The sequence below is a fragment of the Carlito syrichta genome, unplaced genomic scaffold (assembly GCF_000164805.1).
Source record: "Carlito syrichta isolate Samal-C Ts95f unplaced genomic scaffold, Tarsius_syrichta-2.0.1 Scaffold306975, whole genome shotgun sequence".
Taxonomy (NCBI): Eukaryota; Metazoa; Chordata; class Mammalia; order Primates; family Tarsiidae; genus Carlito; species Carlito syrichta.
The window spans coordinates 837,999-858,164 of record NW_007251071.1 but is presented as its reverse complement, the minus strand read 5'-3'; the positions used below and the strand labels follow the sequence as shown (position 1 = coordinate 858,164).

The window sequence follows — 20,166 nt, the reverse complement described above, 5'->3', positions numbered from 1 at the left end:
TATCTTTAATATCATTTTATTGTTAATAACTGATATCCATGAAATGTAAGCAACCATGGGTCCAACTAGAAGGGCCCACACATTCAGTTCTTTGCAACCTTCTTCCAAGGGTTTCAAAAATCCATCTGGTTACTCTGCTCTAAGAAAAACATTCTAAGTATCTTTTAATCACAGTCTTTCCACTTACAATATTATATAAACCTGTACTCATTAAAAGAATTTTGATGGAGAGTTATGAATATAATAAAATCTTTTAAATGAATAAATCTAAAACTAATAAAAATTCTCTAAAGTAGTTTATGGGAAACAATAAACCTTTATTGATGCAATTAGCAGAATCTGGAGATTTTACTAATATGAGAGACCCAGCAGACATAATTTAAGACTAGGAACCTAAATATTAAAGCTAATCAGAAGTTCCAATATACATATTTAAATGATTACCATGTTACAAGGCTTGTCCTTGAGCGGGTCACTGTTGGGGTATGGGGGGTGGCACATAACACTAATAAGGGTACCTGATCCCAAATGAGGTGAAGTGAGGACCAGTGAGAAGCCAAAACTTCACCTGTATGATGACCACTTAGGTACCTAACTCTGATTGTATCCCACATCCTTAAAATAAAAAAAGAAATGAAATCTACTTCCAAAAAAAAAAAAAGAAATAAAAGTGAAAAACATTCTGAATCATATACTGTAAGAGGCTTTTCTTTTGTTTTATACATTTATTTACTTTGGTTTTCCTTCATTTCTGGAAATTCCACAGGCCCCAAACCAACAACAGAGGCATCTTGGTGATAACTGACAACAACCCTAACCTCTTAGAAGAATTTCCATTCATTTGGGGAGATGTGACTACACAAAAGGTATTTAAATGGTATTACTTAGCTATTCGTGACACATAGGACATCAGGATATTATGTAAAAAGTGAACTCTGTTTTCTCCTATTTTAAGAAGATTTATGACTATGAAATATCCCACATTAGATTTTCATAAACATTTCCAGAGTAGGTTTAAGAGGGGAGAAGAAAGAATAGGAAGGAGGGGAGGAGGAGAGGAAGCAGGGGAGACGGGCAATGTCACTTAATTCCAAGTTAAGGAAATGACAGTCTGGAGTGTGATAACATTCTTAAAAGGGTTCTTAACCTGGATACCTTTGATTACAAGTCTCTAATTTGGAGAGCCAGCAGCTCTGCAAATCGTGCACCAAATTCATTCCAACCACTATAGGATCATAAGGCAACACTAAATCTGGCAGGTATGGCTGGGAACAAGACTCAGGAAAGGGAGTTCGTGGGTTAAACTAGCGGGGCATACATTTTAGAGGCTAGTTATGTCTTCTGGGGGACCTATGCCTGTAATTCAGAAAGCTGGCACCAGAGGGCGATGGCACCTAGTTCTACAGCACTGCCTATGTGGCTTATGGGAGCTCAGTTAATAGTGTGGGCTTTAGAGTATGAGGACTGTAGGCTCATGTTTTTTGTTTTTGTTTTTTTGAGTTGGAGTCTTACTCTGTCGCCCAGGCTGGAGGGCAGTCACCGTTCCCGGCAACCGCAGCGTCGACCTGCTGGACTCTGGCGATCCTTCCGCCTCAGCCTTCCAAGTAGCTGGAACTAGAGGTGCGCACTACTACGCCCGGCTCATTTTTTGATTTATTGTAGAGATGAGGTCTCGCCAAGTTACTCAAGTGGGTCTCGAACCCGCGGGCTCAGGCAATCTACTCACCTCAGCCTTCCAAAGGCACGGGATTACAGGCTGAGCCACTGAGCCCAGCTAGGCTCATGTTTTGGCTGTCTACCTGTAAGCTGCAAAACCCTGGGCAAGTTATTTCATCTTCCTAAATCCCAGTTTCCTCACGTGAAAGGAGATAACGGCATTACAGAGAGCTGATGAGAGGTCTGATGAAAAGCTTGAGTTCCAAGCCTAGCACATGCCCAGAGAGCTCTTTCATTGCTCTTTCATGGTTCCTTCTCTAAGGAACGGTGCACTGTTCGGTGCACTGGAGCCTGAATCCCAGTGCAATCACTTATTAGATATGTAACCTTGAGCAAGTTACTCAGAGATTCTAAGCCTCAGTTCTCATAAACATTTCCAGAGTAGGTTCTCATAAACATTTCCAGAATATCAACATATCTTTTTGAGAGACACAATTCAACCCTCATAACAATCTCCATGAGGTATGTCCAAGAAGTATAACATAGCTAAGGAACTCAAGGAGCTTATCAGTTTTATCCCCTCAACTAAATAAAGCATGTGGACCAATAGAACAATTAAGTCCAAAATTATGCGGTATTAGCAAATTAATAGGAATTTAAAGAAGAAAACAAAATCACCACTGTGTGTGCTATTAGAGCAATCTTCATGGAGAAATCTGTGATCCAAGAATAAGTGGAACTTGTAATTAGCATACAATGGGGTGGGAAAGTCCCAAGAGGCCGGTGCAGGGCGGAGGAAAGTCCACAGTCCAGCTGGAGCAGGGAATAAGGAGGTGGGGGGCCCTGCAATTCACTTACGAGGATGCCTTCTCATCTTGTCTTCACAGTCCAAAGACCAACATCGAACACTGCCCGGTGACCGCACAGTGATGAGGCAGTCGTTGACACCCTGACAACATGGTTCTTTGGCTGAAAGTCTGCTGGCTATCCCCAAGTCCCACCTCTCTTCTTTAACAGAGCCAAAGGTCAAGGAATAACTAATGTCTCAGAAATATGGGTCTCACATTTTCCTGTGTAAAAATTAACCTCCTTCCAGTTTTCTCCATGCCATCCTGGGCTGACCGCCCTCTTAGATAATGGGAATGCGTCTGGGCAAAGGCCTGCCCTTCTGTGAGTGTGGAGGAAAATTGATGCTCACGGCTCCTCATCCTCGCTAGCAATCCTTGCTTCCTAAGCCTGGGACACCTAAAGCCCAGAGGACAGACAGAATGTCTAATGGACGATGTGCAGAGCTGGCTTGATTTATATTTTATTCTAAACCAATTTAGGGTAGATGCAAAAGAAAGGAAAACATCTTTGAAGTTCTGAAAACAGGACTTCAAAGATATTTTCCTTTCTTCTTCATCGAATCTACTTTTTAAAAGACTGCTTCCTGCATGTCTAAACAAAAAAGCCTCTGTGGAGAGATTTCAGATCCTGATTGACTTAAAAGAGGCTTTGAAATTGAGGGACAATTAAATTTACTTTTAGCGACATAGAAGAGGGCATGGTATTCACTACTGTCAAGCATTGTGGGGAATCTATCCTCATAAAATTCTACATTGCCTAAATTAGATTATAAACCCATTTTCTCTGGAAGAGATATAGTTTTAATCACACGGCCCAACAAATATAATTATGTATTTCCTTAAAGAATTTCCTTCTAAAAAATTCTAATAGCTTTGTTGTAAGGTGCCCACCAAGTTTTATTTTTTACTACTTCTCAGGGATACAGAAAGGAAAAATATGAGCTAAGAAGTCATGTTACCGGTTCTAAAACTCGAGAAAAAAATCAAGACAGGCAAGTATCTTATATGAACAGCTCTCGTTATAGCAACAATGTCAAATGAGAAGGGCTGATTTTTAAAAACATAGGTAAGCCAGGCTCAGTGGCTCAGCCTGTAATCCTGCGCTTTGGAAGGCCGAGGTGAGTGGATTGCTTGAGCCCGTGGGTTCAAGACCCACCTGGGCAACTTGGCGAGACTTCATCTCTACAATAAATCAAAAAAATTAGCAAGGCGTGTAGTTCCAGCTACTCGGAAGGCAGAGGCGGAAGGATCGCAGGAGCCCAGCAGGTGGAGGCTGCGGTGGCCAGGAGCGGCCACTGCACTCCAGTCTGGGCCACAGAGTGAGACTCCAACTCAAAAAAAAAAAAAAGCACACACACAGTTATAATGGGTATTTATTTACCCAAGGCCACAAATGAGAAAGAGCTGCATGAATTTGAAGGTCTGTTCTCCCCTGCAGCACTTGAGACTTTACCTTACCTGAAGAGTGGACTGTCACAGCACACACAGTGATACATCCCTGCCTCCTTGTTATCCAGGTAGATCCCACTGAAAGGCTGAAAGTAAATTCAATATGTCATGCTCAGGTTTCTCATACTACCAGTAGGAGATGATACAGCAGATTCCAATCCTAGAGAAGTCCTCAAATCAAGGAATTTCTGTACTAAATTTGACTAAGTGCAAATATCACTAGAGAGAAAATTATAATGTACCCAACGAAGCAGCCTGCAGACTTACTTACAGTCCGGGTTTTACTGTGCCAAATATTCAAATTATGACATTAATAATGCTTTGTATTCATGTAGCACCTTTCATCCAAGAATATCAAAGTCCGTGAGAAAGCGAGAGCAGAGTCTTGTCCTCTGTGATTGCGTAGGGTTTTGGTTGCTGTTTCAAAAGAGTTAATACAACAGGAATCTAGTCCACTGTCTAACACACTTTGAAATCTCCAATTAAAGATAGAATATAAATACATGAAAAGTATAGGTCAGTGAGTTCAGGGGTTGTGCCTTTCATATGCATCATGCGACATTTAAGACACTGCACATTTAATAAATGTTAAATAATGAGATAGGTCCCCTCAGTGCCTAGGTTGCTACTTAGATGAAATTACTATGCTCATTGTGGCTTAAAGAGTTTGCAGGTTTTCAGAGATATTCCAAGAGAAACACAAGGAGACTTAAGGCAATAAGTGAGTCCATTTTTTAAAATGTAATTTAGCAACTAGATGTCATTGTTTAAAAAAAAAAAAAGGCAAGGCTGAGCCCTATGGCTCACACCTGTAACCTCAGTGCTCTGGGAAGCTGAGATGGGAGGATTGCTTGAGGCCAGGAGTTCGAGACCAGCCTGGGCAACAGGTGAGACCCCCCCCGCCCCACATCTCTCCAAGAATAAATAAATATATAAATAATTAGCTCAATAAATAACTACCTCAACCCAGGAGGTTGAGGCTGCAGTGAGCCATGATCATGCCATTGCACTCCAACCTGGGCAACAGAGCAAGACTCTGACTCAAAAAATAAACAAATAAAAATAAATAAAAGGTAATTTTTCCCAATTCCTTTTGTCATCTCCTCTGTCAAAAAAAATTAAAGAAAAAGAAAGCCCTGTACAAGCTAACTATGAAGGTCCACTACCTCAGTGCCTGGTTGCAGGCACTACCCCTTCCTATGGGCTGCAGGAGAAGCCAGAGCACAGAACAGTTCACAAGTGACCAAGTTGCCTCAGAAAATGAGCTGAACTCTTTTACCCTCTCCAGGCTTTCCAACTCAAACAATTTGCAGGTCAAACATCCAAATACCCTGTGTAATGTTAACAGCATATTTTCAGTGAGCTGCAGAACAATTTCAAATTAGCCTACTGAGCCGACCATCCGGACTCACTTGGATGTTTTCCCTCTTTAAAAACCCCAAACTAACTTAGCTGCAGAAATATGCAGTAGTGAGCTGGTCTTTTAAAGCCTGTCCACGCAAATGCCTGCTCCCAACACTGGCACTAACTGGCAAGCATCTGTAAGGAACAGGGCTTCCCATCCCTCCCACCTGGCTGATGAGGCACACATCATCAGCCTCATCAGCCAGTGAAATGGCTGCCAGTCCTAAAGCTGATCTAGAAAAACCTATTAAAATCCAGACAGCCTGGTAAGAGTCAAAATATAATTCCATCATTGCAGGGGCAGCTGGGCAGAGGAAGTGGCAGTGGACTGCTATCACAGTAAGCAATAACTTTAAAAATTTTGAATACAGAATTCAAATGAAAAGGAATCCTTAGCCAACATCATTTATGAAATGACATCTATCCACACTCCTCTTCCTGGCTTCTTGATGTTGCCCTCTTCTCTTTCTCATTGTATGCAAGTCCTATTACTTACTTAGGACCAAACTCGGCTTTTACCTCATTTGTTCATTCTAGTCTTTACTTGATAATCTAGTACATACCCAGGGTTGAGCCAGGTGCTAATGTTACAGAGATAGAGGGGGAAAAAAAAAACCCACAGCTCCTACACTCAAAGAATTTGATGCCTAAGTGGGAAGAGACACATGAGCTGACAATTTATACCATGTGGTGACAGCTGTGATAGAGATGGCATAGAGTTTGGGGAGTGCTGTACCCTTCACTACTAAAGGAGTTTCCATGAAGGCTTTCTGCACCAGATGTTGTTTGAGATGGGGGGGTGTCTTTTTTCTTAACAACATCATCATTATTATTATTAATTGCACAGCTGATTGTTGTTTATTATAGAAAAATGCCAAAACACTAAGCTGGAACTTGAAGGGTGAATGAGGTTAAATGAATGAAGAAATGGAAGAGTATTTCCAGCAGGCAGAATGCTTGGGCAAGGCCCAGTGAGGGAGAGGACAAGGAGCATGGAGAAAGATGATGCTGGGAGGCAGGAGGGGCCAGACCATCAGGGCTTTGATCAGACCGTGCCAAAGAGCTTGAACTCTGTCCTCCTGGAAATCTGAAGCTACTTTTAAACTGGGTGTGCACCCAGTTGGAGTTAGTTTTCAGAAAGCTCACTTGACATGGGTGAAGAATGACTGGAGCGGGCAAGAAGCCACTGAAGGCAGAGAGCAATCTGGCGTCGGCCACACATGTGGGCCTGGAGAGGGTCCCTGCTCAGGAACAGTGGTGGAAATGAAAGAAAGAGGAGAGGTTCAAGAATGATTCAGAAGAGAGAACTGAAATAATTGGCTGCACAGGGAGAGGCCAGGGTCAGAGACGGAATGACATTCAGGATTCTCCTGGGATATCAAGGTCTGTCTGGGCCGATAGATCTTCTCAGTATTCCTGCTGGGAACATACTCATAGGGATGACTGCTGATAATTTCATACAGGACTCTTCTCAAAGGTGGGCACAGGGCCAAACGAAACCAACAAGGAAGGGTGAAGCAAGGCTGCGTCAGTGGGCTGTGAGAAGGCACAACCACCACCAGGCCTGTGGGAAAAAGGAAGGGGATGGCAGCCAGACCCTGGTGAGGCTGCACTTGCAGGCAAGGACTGCCAGCAGGAGCTGCCACCTGCAGCAGAGGGGCACGACCACTGCCAACCTGCAGCTCCACAGAGGGGATCCCGGGCCTCATTGATTTCTCCATCCTACCCTTTGGTCTTGTTGGTGTTTCCCACTGGTTAAACTAAATAAGTAGCTGGAGAACAAGGAAGCTGGTCAATCTTCCCAGGGTTCAGAGCAGGGGAAATCTGTGGAGGTGGATCTGGAAGGCAGAAGAGAGCCATCTGCATCAAACCTTCCTTTTATTGATATTTAACTTTCAGTTATTGCTCAATCTGCCTGTAAGTTCTTTCACTGTTCTAGCAAAATGCTAGCATGTTACTGATGTCCCATTAACAAAAAAAAAGTGCGAGCGAATTTTAATTTGGAGTCACCAAAGAGAAGGCTTCAATGTTTCACCACTCTTCCCTTTGCCAAATGAAGAAAATGAAAGTTTACAGTATTATAGCTCTGCAATATTTTAAAAAGTGACATGTGGAAATGGATCAATGAAAGGGGGCTTAAAACATTAGTTAAAAGAATGGATGATGCTCATTTTGTAAAATGGCCAAATGTACAGAGTATATTGCACCATCTGCTTGAGAAGCCCATAGATTTACTCTCCTAACATCAGGCAGCTTATCTCTAGGCTCCGTGTACGTACCAAACCCTGTCTGGCACTGCACCTGAGAATTAGGGATGGCTTAGAGTATTCCGGGAATACACACAACTGCTCGCAGACCCTCATGTGCTTTCCTTGTGCCATTAGATAATGGCTAATGTAGTCTCTTTCCCAGTGAAGGTTTTATTAAAATCCCACCCACAAGAAGTTAAAAAAAATACCAGCATTTCATGAGCCTCTATTAGGATTGGCTGGCCTGTGTCTGATGACTTTAGCATCAGAGAAACTAAGTGTGAGACCATGACTATAAGCCATGCACACATGGATGGCTACCTGAACTTTTCAGGTCCTGACAAAGGAAAAAACATAAATATTCTAAAAGTATTGCAAAGCCACTATGCTGATATACACTTTTTGGGATCTGCTTCACGAATGAAAATATCTAATAATGAAGTTGAAAATATCTAATAACGAAGTTCAGTAGCTAAATCCCAGTGGCTATACTTGGGTCTCGCCACCTAGAAAAAAGCAGTGCTATATTCTTACTCATATGTGGGAGCTAAAAAATGAGATCACATAGAGGTAGAGTAGAAAAATAGATAACAGAGACTGGAAAGGGTGATTAGGGCTGGGGGAATGGGGAGAATGAAGAGAAGTGGGTGAAAGGGTACAAACATATATTAAGATACAAGGTATAAATTCAATGCTTGATAGCAGAGTAGGGTGACTATACTTAACAAAAATGTACTGTACTAAGGTGATAGGTACCCTGAACACCTTGACTTCGTCACTAACACTATATACATGTATATTATGTATCATTATGTAATACATATAATGTATATTATACACATTATATGTAATATATACAAATTTTTTCATGTACCCTATAAACTTGCATAAATAATAAAAAAAAGAAATTCAGCACTGTAAAAAAAAATGGTGTTACAATGAGGAACTGCTGAGGGCTGTTATCTCAAGAAATGAATGAAAGTTGAGATTGTTGAATACAGTTTAAGCAATGTTTCCGTCTCTTAGCCCGTGGTCAGTCAACATTCACGGAAACATTTTCTGAGTGCCTTCTATAGCCGGGCACCACCTTCGATGCCAGCAATGGCAAATGCCAAGAAGAAAGAGTACTGGTGAAAACAACTTGCTAGAAAAAGCCTTCTCTGAGAAAGTGAGATTTGGGCTGAGAGCAACAAGGTAGGCCTGAATTAATTAAGGGGAGAGGTAACGGGAGAGGAGAAGGGACCTGTGGCAAGGGCCTTATAAAGAAGGGAAACCAGGTGTGTGAGAGCACAAAGGATGGCGTGGTCCAAGTGCAGAGTCAAGAGGGAAGACGTCTGGATTTGAGATGGGGGTGGGAGGCAGAGGCCAGAGCTTTTTAGACTGTTCTAGCCACTTAATACTTTTCTTTTTCCTTGGAAGCAGTGATCAGTCACTGAAGGATTCTGAACTGGGGGATGATGTGGTCAGATTCGTGTTTTCCAGAGCCCTCTTTGGATGCAGCGTGGAGAATGGCTTGGCCAGGAGCAAGATGACCATGCACAGGGGAGGTGGCAGTGATCTGATCCAGTGGGGAGGCAAGAGCAGTGGAGGGAAGTGAAATGACTGGAAAGTTATTTAGGAGGCAGAACAGAAGCGATGGAGACAGAAAGCCCTGTGTCCAGGAGAGATGTGTCCAGGGGAAGGTTTCCAATTTCTACAACTGAATGGATATTGACCCCCTGAGAAGGGGAACAAAGGAGGAGGACAACCAAGTTTATTGAGCAGATGGTGAGGAGTTAGGTCTTATAGCTGGATCTACTCTAATTTCCCCCTCACCCCAATGCATCCGATCAGAAAACTGTACAACAAGTTAGCTTACCGGTTCTGTTCCTTTTTCTCTGGTGACGTAGAATTGCTCTGGGGTCAGTTTCTTTTGCCACTCAGTCTTAGTGAGAGACGACTCACGTGTTGTAAGAGACTCTAGATTATTAAATAGAAAGTTTAAAAATCAAAACATAAAGGTGTAATGAGCTTTTCTTCCTTGGCCTTTCTCCTAATGTACACTGCTACCCAGAAGAATAAGCCAGCCCCTTCCCTACTCTCCCACTACTTCATTCTTCACAGAGACAGAAAGCTCAAGCACAAAATGCCTTCATTGACTTCTTAATTTAAGAAGAAATTATAAGTAGAGAGCCAGTTTTCTAGTCCTCCAGGGGCATAGAAGCTAAAGAGACAACTGAAATATGAAATAATGCAGAATAAATTCCCCTTGAGTCCCTAGGGATAGAAATTGATCCTCTCTTCCAGGACTACTTTCAGATTCCCATCAGGATCTAGCTGGGAACAGTTGAAGGATTGGACAGAAAAGAACCTTGAGCTAGTGGGTTATTAAACTCTTCTCCCTTGCTAGTTTACAAAGATATTTCTGATTCTGTTTTTCAAGGGAAGTCTTCATTAAAAAGAAAATCTTCTTGCATGGAAAAAAAAAGAGAGAGAGAGAAAGAGACTCCTAGAGCATATACTCCTAAGAAGGAAACAGATTACCATCATCTATTGTTTTGTTTCATGGTTTTTGTCCATATTTTGTTTTACTTTTTCCTACTCTCTTTGGCCTTTCAATTACTACTTTTATTTGGGTGAGTATAAACAAAGTAACCAGAACAATAATCTCTTTAGTCAAAGGGTGTATGAATTCCAATTCATAGTAAATGTTTTAACCATTCAACATTAAAAACTTGAAAGGATTTTATAATCTGTTTAACTCTTCAACTGACAAATGAGAAAGCAAAGGCCCAAAGGGTTAGTGATCTGACATGACATTGAAGATGAAATGGTAAACGTTCATGATGTCAGCACCCATATCAAACACATCAGAAATTATAGTTAAATTCAGTCAGAGTTACAAAAAAAGTCCTAAATAATCCTTTATCACCAGTTTATAATACTATACAATACTGCATTTTCAGTATTGTATATCGTTTACATTTTATTAAAAGGCTTTTCAACTGTTAAATATATGAAATGTCATTTCTTTTTTTCTTTTTCTTTTTTTTTTTTTAGAAAGCAGGATTTATTGAAAGAACAGAAAAGCTCCCACAGTGGGAAGGGACCCAAGGGGGCTGCCCTCTTTTTATTTTTTTAACCCAAAAACATCCGCTAGGAGATGTCCTTTCTTCAATATGCATTTTATAAGGCTACAGAGATTTATTTTGACTACGAAAATATACCTCTGAAAATTTCCTATGGAAATATACTCAGATAATACACATTTTGGGGGGAGCTTAACACTTTAAGAGCAAAACAAAATGTATTTATGTGACAATTATTGCTGCTCAGTGGCCTTCAGTGTTATCATGCAGAACGCCAAGTAATAAATGGAAAAGGAAGTATAGAATTTTAAAAATCACCATTTTTGCAACCCCCAAAATAATAACTGATTCAAGCAAGAGTCATTAGGGGATTCTTAAACCCCTTGGTGAAAGACTGCTGGGGAACAAAATAGTCACATCTTCTCAATATAACCCCAAAGGCTATTAATTACAAAGATTAAAATGTCCCTTTGCAATAGAGAAACCCAGAAGTCACCACCTTAACCAAGTAAGCAAAGTAAGCATCACCAGTGGTGGGACAAGTGATATGATGCACTGGTAAGGACATACCACAAGTAGAATTTTCTTGCCAAAAAAATATTAATCTGAGTCTAATCAGGAAGACTCAATCACACAATGAAAGCTGAGGGAAATTCTGCAAAACAACTACTCTCCACAACTAAATATAACATGCGACCCTTTGTTGAATTCTGAATCCCAGAAAAAAAAAGCTAAAAAAAGACACTACTGGTATATTAGGGAAATCTGAATATGAACTATATATTAGACAAGAACACTCAATTTCCTAAGGAGAAAAACCATTTTGTGATTTTGTAAAAAAGAAAATCTGGTCTTAAGAGATATTCTAAAATATTAACATGTCATGACATCTGCAACTGTTCTCAAATGATTCAGTAGGATAAATAAATACATAAATAAGTGTGTGTGTGCATGTGTGCCTCAATGGTGAGGAGAGAGACAGGAGAAAGGCACACGAATCTAGACTGGAACTTCACCTGTGTGGTATTCTTCCCAATAGCTCACAATCCCAGTTTAATCATGAGGGAAAACATGAAATTAACCCAAACTGAAGAATAGCCTACAAAGTATTTGATCAGTACTCCCCAAAACTGTCAATCAAGGTCACAAAAAACAAGGAAAGACACAAAAGCCGTTGTCACAAACCGGAAGAGAATAAGAAAATACAGCGAATGCAATGTGAAATCCAGAATTGGATCTGAAAACAGAAAAAATACATTCACGAAAAAATGGTGAAGTAAAGTCTGAAGTTTACTATAGTTAACAAAAATGTACTAGGATCAGTTTCTTAGTTTTGACAAATGTACCATGATAATGTAAGAAGTTAACCAGGGAGGGAACACTGAGGGGTATTGGGAACTGTCTGTACTATCTTTGCAAATTGTCTGTAAATCTAAAATTATTCTTAAATTAAAAGTTTAATTAAAAAATTATCTTCTTCATGCCTATCCCTGTACCAGTAAGCACTACTGGAAAAAATTCACCTGGGAAAGTAGTTGTCATTATTAATTCAAAGCATAATCTCATTGGGGTCTCAATAAACCATGGTGATTATGATGCGTTCTTTCCATTTCTCCACAATAGGTGTTTTAAATCTTTTCTATTCTTCCCAAATTATGGTCTTTACCATGGGTCACCTCACCTTCCTCTCAACAGCTGACTTCACTTGGGAGAAATCAAAAGCCACCACAAAAGAAAGAAACCCCTTAACTTCTTGCTTCCAAATCAACACACTTATCTATACCTATACCCTCCTTCCATTTGGTCACAATGAAAAGACCACCTCCTCCTGTCCATGTATTTTTGCCACCTCTGTTCAGGCTCCTACCTCTCTTTACCTCTCTAAGAACTAAGAACTTTTTGACTGTTCCCCCTCCCTGAATTTCCAACATGAAATGAACCCAAACTGAAGAACAGTCTACAAAGTACTTGACCAGGACTCCCCAAAATTGTCAATCAAGGTCACAAAAAACAAGGAAGGACACAAAAGCCGTTGTCACAAACCAGAAGAAAATAGACAGCTTAGTCTCTTGGAGGAAATGAAAAGTAACACACACCTCATTTTCCTCACATGGCTTATTCTCTTTATCTTGTCTCCTTCACAGCCAAACTTCTTAAAAGGGCTGTCAATACGTCCTCATCTCTCTCAGTCACTCCTTCACTGCGTGGAGTCTGTTCTCAACAGAGCTCATTAATGACTCCCTTCTTAGTAAATGTGAAGAACACATCATCCTTACCTTATTGACTTCTTGGCAGTATTTTGACACTACTGATATCCTCTTCTTTGTGGTATATTTTATTCCCTTGGCTTCCATGACACCAAACCCTCTTGCCTCTGCAGTTACTCTTTTTGAACGTCCTTTCTCAAGTCTCCTTCCTCTAGCCATCCCTTGAATAATGTTCTTCAGAGGAATCTACCAGTCCTAGGCTTTCTTCTGTCAACACTCTAGACCTGCCTCCTGGGTGACTTTTTCCACTTAATAGCTTAAAATATGATCTATATAACAGGACTCCCAGAGCTATTTTTCTCTCCATCCTAGATCTCTCAGCTGAGCTTCAGGTCCATACGTAATCACCACTAGCTCCACTTGCCTATCCCAACTCATGCATCTCCCCACCCCAAATCAGATTTGCTCTTCCTCTTGTGCACTCAGGTTCATCACTCCCTGTTTGAGGCCAGAAACCCAGGCCACAATCTAAGACTCTTCCCTTTCCTTGCATCATGTCCTGTTGGTTATATTTTTTAAATAACTCTAGGATCTATTCATTCTCACTTCTCCTCTGCCATTACCTTAAATCAGGTCACCACCCTCTATAGCATAGATTATCACAAAAGTCTCCCAATGTGTATCCCCTTCTCCTATCCTGACCACCCCTAATTATTTTTTCTCACTTCCCACAACTGTTCGATGTGACAAAATAGCCTCAAAATCAACCCCAAACTCCTTAATTCACATTCTGAGCCCTTCATGATTTGGCTTTGGTTACCACTTTCAGCTCCATCTATGCTCCAGTCATTCCAAGCTACAGTCCTCCAAGTCCCTCAGATCATGTCATGTTTTTTGTCTTGGCATTTCATGTTCCTCTTCACTTACTTGTGATACTTCCTTCCCTCTTCTTTTCCTGACTAACTCTGACTCATCTTTCTGGTCTCAGTTTACAGCCCAGAATATGGTCTATCTTGGTGGTGTTCCATGTGAGCTTGGAAAAATGTGTATTTTGCTGTTGTTGGATGAAGTAGTCTATAGATCAGTTATATGCAGTTGATTGATGGTGTTGAGTTCAACTATGTCCTCACTTGACTTTATGCCTGCTAGACCTGTCCATTTCTGACAGAGAGGTGTTGAAGCCTCCAACTGTAATAGTAGATTCATCTATTTCTCCTTGCAGTTTTGCCTTATGTAGTCTAGTGCTCTGTTAATAGGTGTATACACGTTAAGGATTGTTATATGTTCTTGGAGAATTGACTGCTTATCACTTATGACACGTCTCTTTTTCCCTGATAATTTTCCTTGCTTTAAAGTTGGCTCTGTCTGAAATTAATATATGAATATAGTTACTTTTGCTTTCTTTTGATTAGAGTTAGCATGGCGTATCTTTCTTCATCCCTTTGCTTTTAATCTACATGTGTCTTTATATTGAAGGTGGATGGCTTATAGACAACATGGAGTTGGGTCTTATTTTTTTATATACTCTTACAATCTCTGGCTCTTAACTGATATTTAAAGTGATTATTGATATACTTGAATTAACATCTACCATAGTTGTTACTATTTTCTATTCTATGTCTTTGTTCTTTGTTCCTGCTTTTGTCTTTCACTCTTCTTGCTTATATAGTTTCTAAAGAGAAGTTAGATGTCATTCTTACCGTTGGTCCTCTATAGACGTTTTAGTTCCTCTAGTTTCTTTCAAGACTTTATTTCTTATTTTCTACAGTTGGAAAACGATATGCCTAGGTATAGTTGTTGGGTTTTTTGAGGGGAGGGGGCATTCGTTCTGCTTAGCGTTATTTGAACTTCCTGAATCTGTGGTTGGTATTTGACATTAATTGGAGAAATTCTTGTCATTATTGCTTACAGCATTGCTTCTGTTTTTCTGTATTTCCTCTCCTTGTATTTCCATTAAGCATGTTACGTTTTTTTGTAACTGTCCCACATTTCTTGGAGAGTCAGTTCTGTTGTTGTTGTTGTTGTTTCAGTCTTCTCCCCTGTTTTTCAGTTTTGGGAATTTCTATTGATGTGCCCTTAAGATGAGATTCCTCACCTGCGTCCAGTCTACTAATGAGCTCATCAAAGACATTCTTCATCTGTTACAATATATTTTCTAGCATTTTTTAAATCTTTCTTAGCATTTCCATTTCTCTGCTTACATTCATTTCCCATTTGTTCTTGCATGTTGTCTACTTTTTCTATGAGAGTCCTTAGCCTATTAATTGTAGTTTAAAATTCATGATCTGATTAATTCCAACATCCTTGCTATATCTGGGCCTGGCTCTGATGACTGCTTTGTCTCTTCAGTTTTTTCTTTTTTCTTTTTTTCCATTTAGTATGCCTTGTACTTTTCTGTAGAAAGGTGGACATAATGTACTAGGTAAAAGGAACAGTGGCAAATAGGCCTTTAGTACTGTATAGTAAGGTGTGGTAGGAGGGGAAGTGTTCTGAAGTCCTATGATTAGGTCTCAATCTTCCAGTGAGCCTGTGTCTCTGGACTGTAAACTTCGCCAGTGTTTTTAATGCCCCTCTCCTCCACTTTTGTGGGACAGGATGGCTAGAGGAGACTAAAGTTGGCTATTTCTTTTCTCTCACGTGGAAGGCTAAAGCTGAGTATTTTCCTTCCCCTGGGTTGTTTAGGCTCTGGTAAAATATTAATAGTTTCTCCTAAGGGTAGGAAGAGGAGAGTGATTAATTTCCCCTCTCCCTGACAAAACATTAGGAATGTCTTCTGTGATCTTCACTGTGGGAATGTGGTGGAGCTCTTGGAGGTAAAACACAAAAGTATGGGGGTCCCCTGATGACTAGGTCTTCCTGGAGTTTTTAGCTCTCAGCCTTGTCCATACTGAGCCTCCAGCAATTCATCAATTACAGTTCCGGTTTTCCTACCCTGGCACAGGTTTCCAGCACAGGTTCCCATGGAGTTTCTGCTCCTATATGTTATGATTCTCCATATCTGCTTGTCTGTCTCTCCAATTTTGGCAGTAGTGGTTTGCCCTGTGACCTCACTTCTCTGAGGAGCTGTTGATCTTTAAATTTGTTTAGCTTTTTACTTGTTGTTAGGATGGAGTAGCACCTTCTAAGGTCTTACATGCTGGACTGAAAGTCAAAAGTCTTCCATTTCTGGTCTCAGTTTATATGCTATCGTCTCCAAGAATGTTCTCTGATTCATCAAGTCTGGGTTGCAAACTCCTTCTCTGTGTTCTCACAACCTCCAGTACTTCCATAATAGACCCTAATCACAACAGTTATATGTTAATTTGTCTAGACGTCTTATTAGACTAGAAGCTGCAAGTCTGAGAGAACTGTGTCTTGTTTAATGTCTCCCTAGTATATATTACAGTGACTCAGAATTTAATAAATATCTATTTCTTCAGTCATTAAATATTTACAGAGCACTTACTTTATGCCAAACAGGTTGAGGAGATGGGGACAAGCAGTCAGAGAAGGTAGGAAGTAAACCAAAGAATGTGGTGGCCCAGGAGCTAAGTATTTTAAGGAAAATGGCATAATCTACTGTGTTGAAAGGCCGAGAAAGAGAGGACTGATAATTGACCATTGGGTTTAGTAATATGGAGATCACTGGTGACCTGAAAAAGACCAGTTTGGGTGGAATACTGGTGGGGTGGGGAGTAAATTGCAGAGCAAATAGGAGGAGAGGACATGGAGAATGTGCACACAGATAATCTTTTGAGGAGTGTGAAAGTAGCTGGAAGCGTGAGTGAGGTCATGAGCATATTATAAGATGAGAAAAATAACTGTATATTAGCATGCTGATGGGAATGATCCAGTGGGAAGGGTAAATTGATGGTTTAGGAGAGAAAGGGGAGGACCATGGAGCTATTGAATAGGCCAAATATGGGAGCCAAGTTAAGTTGTGAAAAGTTTAGCGCCTTTGTAAGCTCTAGATAACTATAAGATGATAATAAAAGAGCTTTTACAAAGCAATACAAGATTAACTGCCAACTGAATGGTGGAGACATTTTAAAAACATTTTAGGCTAGATTAGCCAGGAAAGGGTGTTTTGTTGTTGTTTTAAGAGCAAATGGGATTTTCTTTTTCTTTCTTTTTTTTTGTTTTTTTGAGTTGGGAGTCTCACTCTCTTGCCCAGACTGGAGTGCAGTGGCCACTCCCAGCCACCGCAGCCTCGACCTGCTGGGCTCCGGCGATCCTTCAGCCTCAGCCTTCCAAGTAGCTGGAACTACAGGCGCGCGCTACCATGCCCGGCTAATTTTTCATTTATTGTAGAGATGAGGTCCTCGCCAAGTTGCCCAGGCAGGTCTCGAACCCACGGGCTGAGGCAATCCACTCACCTCAGCCTCCCAAGGCACGGGATTACAGGCTGAGCCACCAAGCCCGGCTAGAGCTGATTTTAATAGAGTGTTTTGTTTTGTTTTTTTGAGTCAGGGTCTCGCTCTGTTGCCCAGGCTGGAATGCAGTGGCATGATCATGGCTCACCACAGCCTTGACCACTTGGGGGTCCTGTCTCACCATCCCAAGTAGCTAGGACTATCGGTGTGCACCACGACACCCAGCTAATTTTTTAATTTAACTTTATTTTTTAGAGACAAGGTCTCTCTATGTTGCCCAGACTGTTCTCAAACTCTTGGGCTCAAGTGATTCTCCCACCTCAGGCTCCCAAAGTGTTGAGATTTTAGGTGTGAGCCACGATACCTGGTCTGAACTATGTGTTTAAGCACAAGTGAAAGGCATTCCATTTTAGGCAGTTTAAAAGACCAGTAAATGTATGTGTACAATTACATTTTGCAAGCCTTCAACCAAGGGCACGATGCCAAAAGATGGCCTGTGCCAGTGAGGGCAAAAACGTCAGTGACCTGAGCTAGAACTGATCACACAAGGCCACCCCAAATGATGAAAAAAGGGGAGGCTTCAGCCAGAGGCACTAATAAGAGCAAGAACAAGCTTTGCCAGTAGGAGCAAACTGTCCCAGATTCCTCCTCCCAGAATATAAACTCTGGTCTTGTGGGGAATTTGTGAGACCTAAACTCTGGCTCTCACCCAAATTTGTCAAGGAAAGGAGCAACAGTGCACCATGATAAAGCAACAGTGCACCATGATAAAGCACCCTCCTTAAGCTTCAGTATCCTCCATGTGTATCTCGGCTTTGCAAAGAACTTGCACTATTCCTATGGCAAAGAGAAGGACGGCTTTCTGGTACAGAATTTTCAGTCTGTAAAGCTGTCTTTATCCTCCTATCTCATTAGAGCAGGAAGTAGAATAGGACTGGAGGAAAAAACCCTACTGTTTCCTGGAAGCACCACCCTTAGTGTGATTCAACACACAGTACAACAGAATAGTTGACACTAGAAAGTGGAAATTAAGGAAGGGATAAAAGTCAGTAAGACTCCCACAAATTGAGATTTAAAACCCGCCCATCCTTCACTTTAAGGCTGGAGTCTACATAGGTTCCCAGCTCTCCCTTCCACACCTCTGTATTATCACACTAGTAGACAGTGATTCTGTTCTTCAGACCACATTCTCTCTCTGCCGCCTTTTATCATCATCATCATCATCATCATCATCATCATCATCATCATCATCAGAGATGGAATCTCACTATGTAGCCCAGGCTGGAGTGCAGTGGCTAGTCACAGGTGCAATCACTGTGCGCTACAGCTTTGAACTCTTGGGCTCAAGCAGTCCTTCCTCAACCTCCTGAGTAGCTGGGACTAGAGGTACCCAGTCCTGATATTTTCGTCTTTGTTTTTTAGCTTAAAATGTGTAGCTAATATTTAAATTGTTGAACAAAATAATTACTCCTTCATCTAAATACAGTATGAAAGGTTATCTATCACATCTCTTTTAATCCTTACCTGTATCTTTTACACTATTTTAAATGTGTTTGAAAGATTTAGTAGGTATGCAATAATGCTCAGACTAGTTCTTGTTCAAGCACCAATTATGGAACATTTAGCTGAAGATGTCCCAGCCTAAAAGACTTGGTTAAGGGCAAACAGATTCTGCTTTGATAGCAAAATGGCAAATGCCCAGTTATTTAAGGATATATGTGGTCTGCATTCCTTTAAGAGGTTTCTTTGACCTGGGTGTTATGGGTTGAATTGTGACTACTCCTCCACCTTACTTCATAGGTTGAAACTCTAATCCCCATTACCTTAGAATGTGACTGCATTTAGAGACAGGGTCTTTGAAGAAAGGATAGTGTTAAAATGAGGCCATTTAGAGGGGGCCCGAATCCAGTAAGACTGGTGTTCTTATAAGAAGAGGAAAAGACATATGAAATATATATATACACAGAGAAAAGGCCACCTGAGGACACAGCGAGAAGGTGGCCATCTCAAGGCAAGGAGAGAAGCCTCAGGAGAAACCAAGCCTGCTACACCTTGGTCTTGGACTCCCAGCCTCCAGAAATGTAGGAAAATAAACCCTGCGCTCCTTCTACTGTGTGTGCTGTGATTTGCACAGGTCGTATATCTTATTGATCATAGGCTCCATGAGGTGGGTCTTGACTTTCTCATGCCAAAGGAAACTCACTCTTGGTGCTATGGTCACCCACTGGTTTGCCTTTTTTTTGAGTTTTTCTAACTTATCTGGCCACAGCTGCTATGCTGCCAATTGTTACACATAAGCCAGGCTCATCTTAAATCTTATTGAACCTAACGGAACCCATCCAGAACTGGTATAAAAAGAATCCTCAGGCCACTCTAATCTGCAGACTAGTCTTCTCTCCCACCACAGTGATCAGACTGCTTTCACCTCATGATCAGGATGGTTTCCTAGCAGTCATCTCTAGAAAGAATGCATTCCTGAAACAACAGATTGTTTTCTCCAGGACATTTATTTTCCTCTTGCAATTTGCTCTGTCAATCTGTAAAACAAAATCAATCATAAAGTTCTCACCTCTGAGCATATCAGAAACTTAGAACTGGAGAACAATCCTCTATCAACTTAATATCTCATTTCTCCCCATTTCTCTTTCTCTCTCTGAACCCTCTCCAAAGCCATGATAAAGATTACATATAGCTACATTTTTGTCCTTTCTACTTATTTATGTAATTATATTTATTGTGCATCCACTAAGTGCCAAGCACTGTGATAAAACATTTAATTTTTTAAAGAAATTATTTTAGGCCAGGTACAGTGACCCACACCTATAATCTCAGCACTTTGGGAGGCCAAGGCGGAAGGACTGTTCAAGTCCAGGAGCTGAACACCAGCCTTGGCAACATAGTGAGATCTCACCTCTACAAAAAAAAAAAAAAAA

At 40.9% G+C, this 20,166-nt stretch overlaps 1 protein-coding gene across 1 annotated transcript in view; it reads right to left on the bottom strand.

Annotated features, from left to right (window-relative positions):
- MSRB2 (methionine sulfoxide reductase B2) overlaps window positions 1-20,166 on the bottom strand; it is a 28,175-nt gene that overhangs the window by 7,486 nt on the left and 523 nt on the right. Inside the window, exons 2-3 of the mRNA XM_008063642.1 lie at window positions 9,465-9,565; window positions 3,963-4,039 (exon numbers count right to left, since the gene is read on the bottom strand). Of these exons, the coding sequence (XP_008061833.1) occupies window positions 3,963-4,039; window positions 9,465-9,565 (178 nt within the window). The remainder of the gene's footprint in view (window positions 1-3,962; window positions 4,040-9,464; window positions 9,566-20,166) is intronic.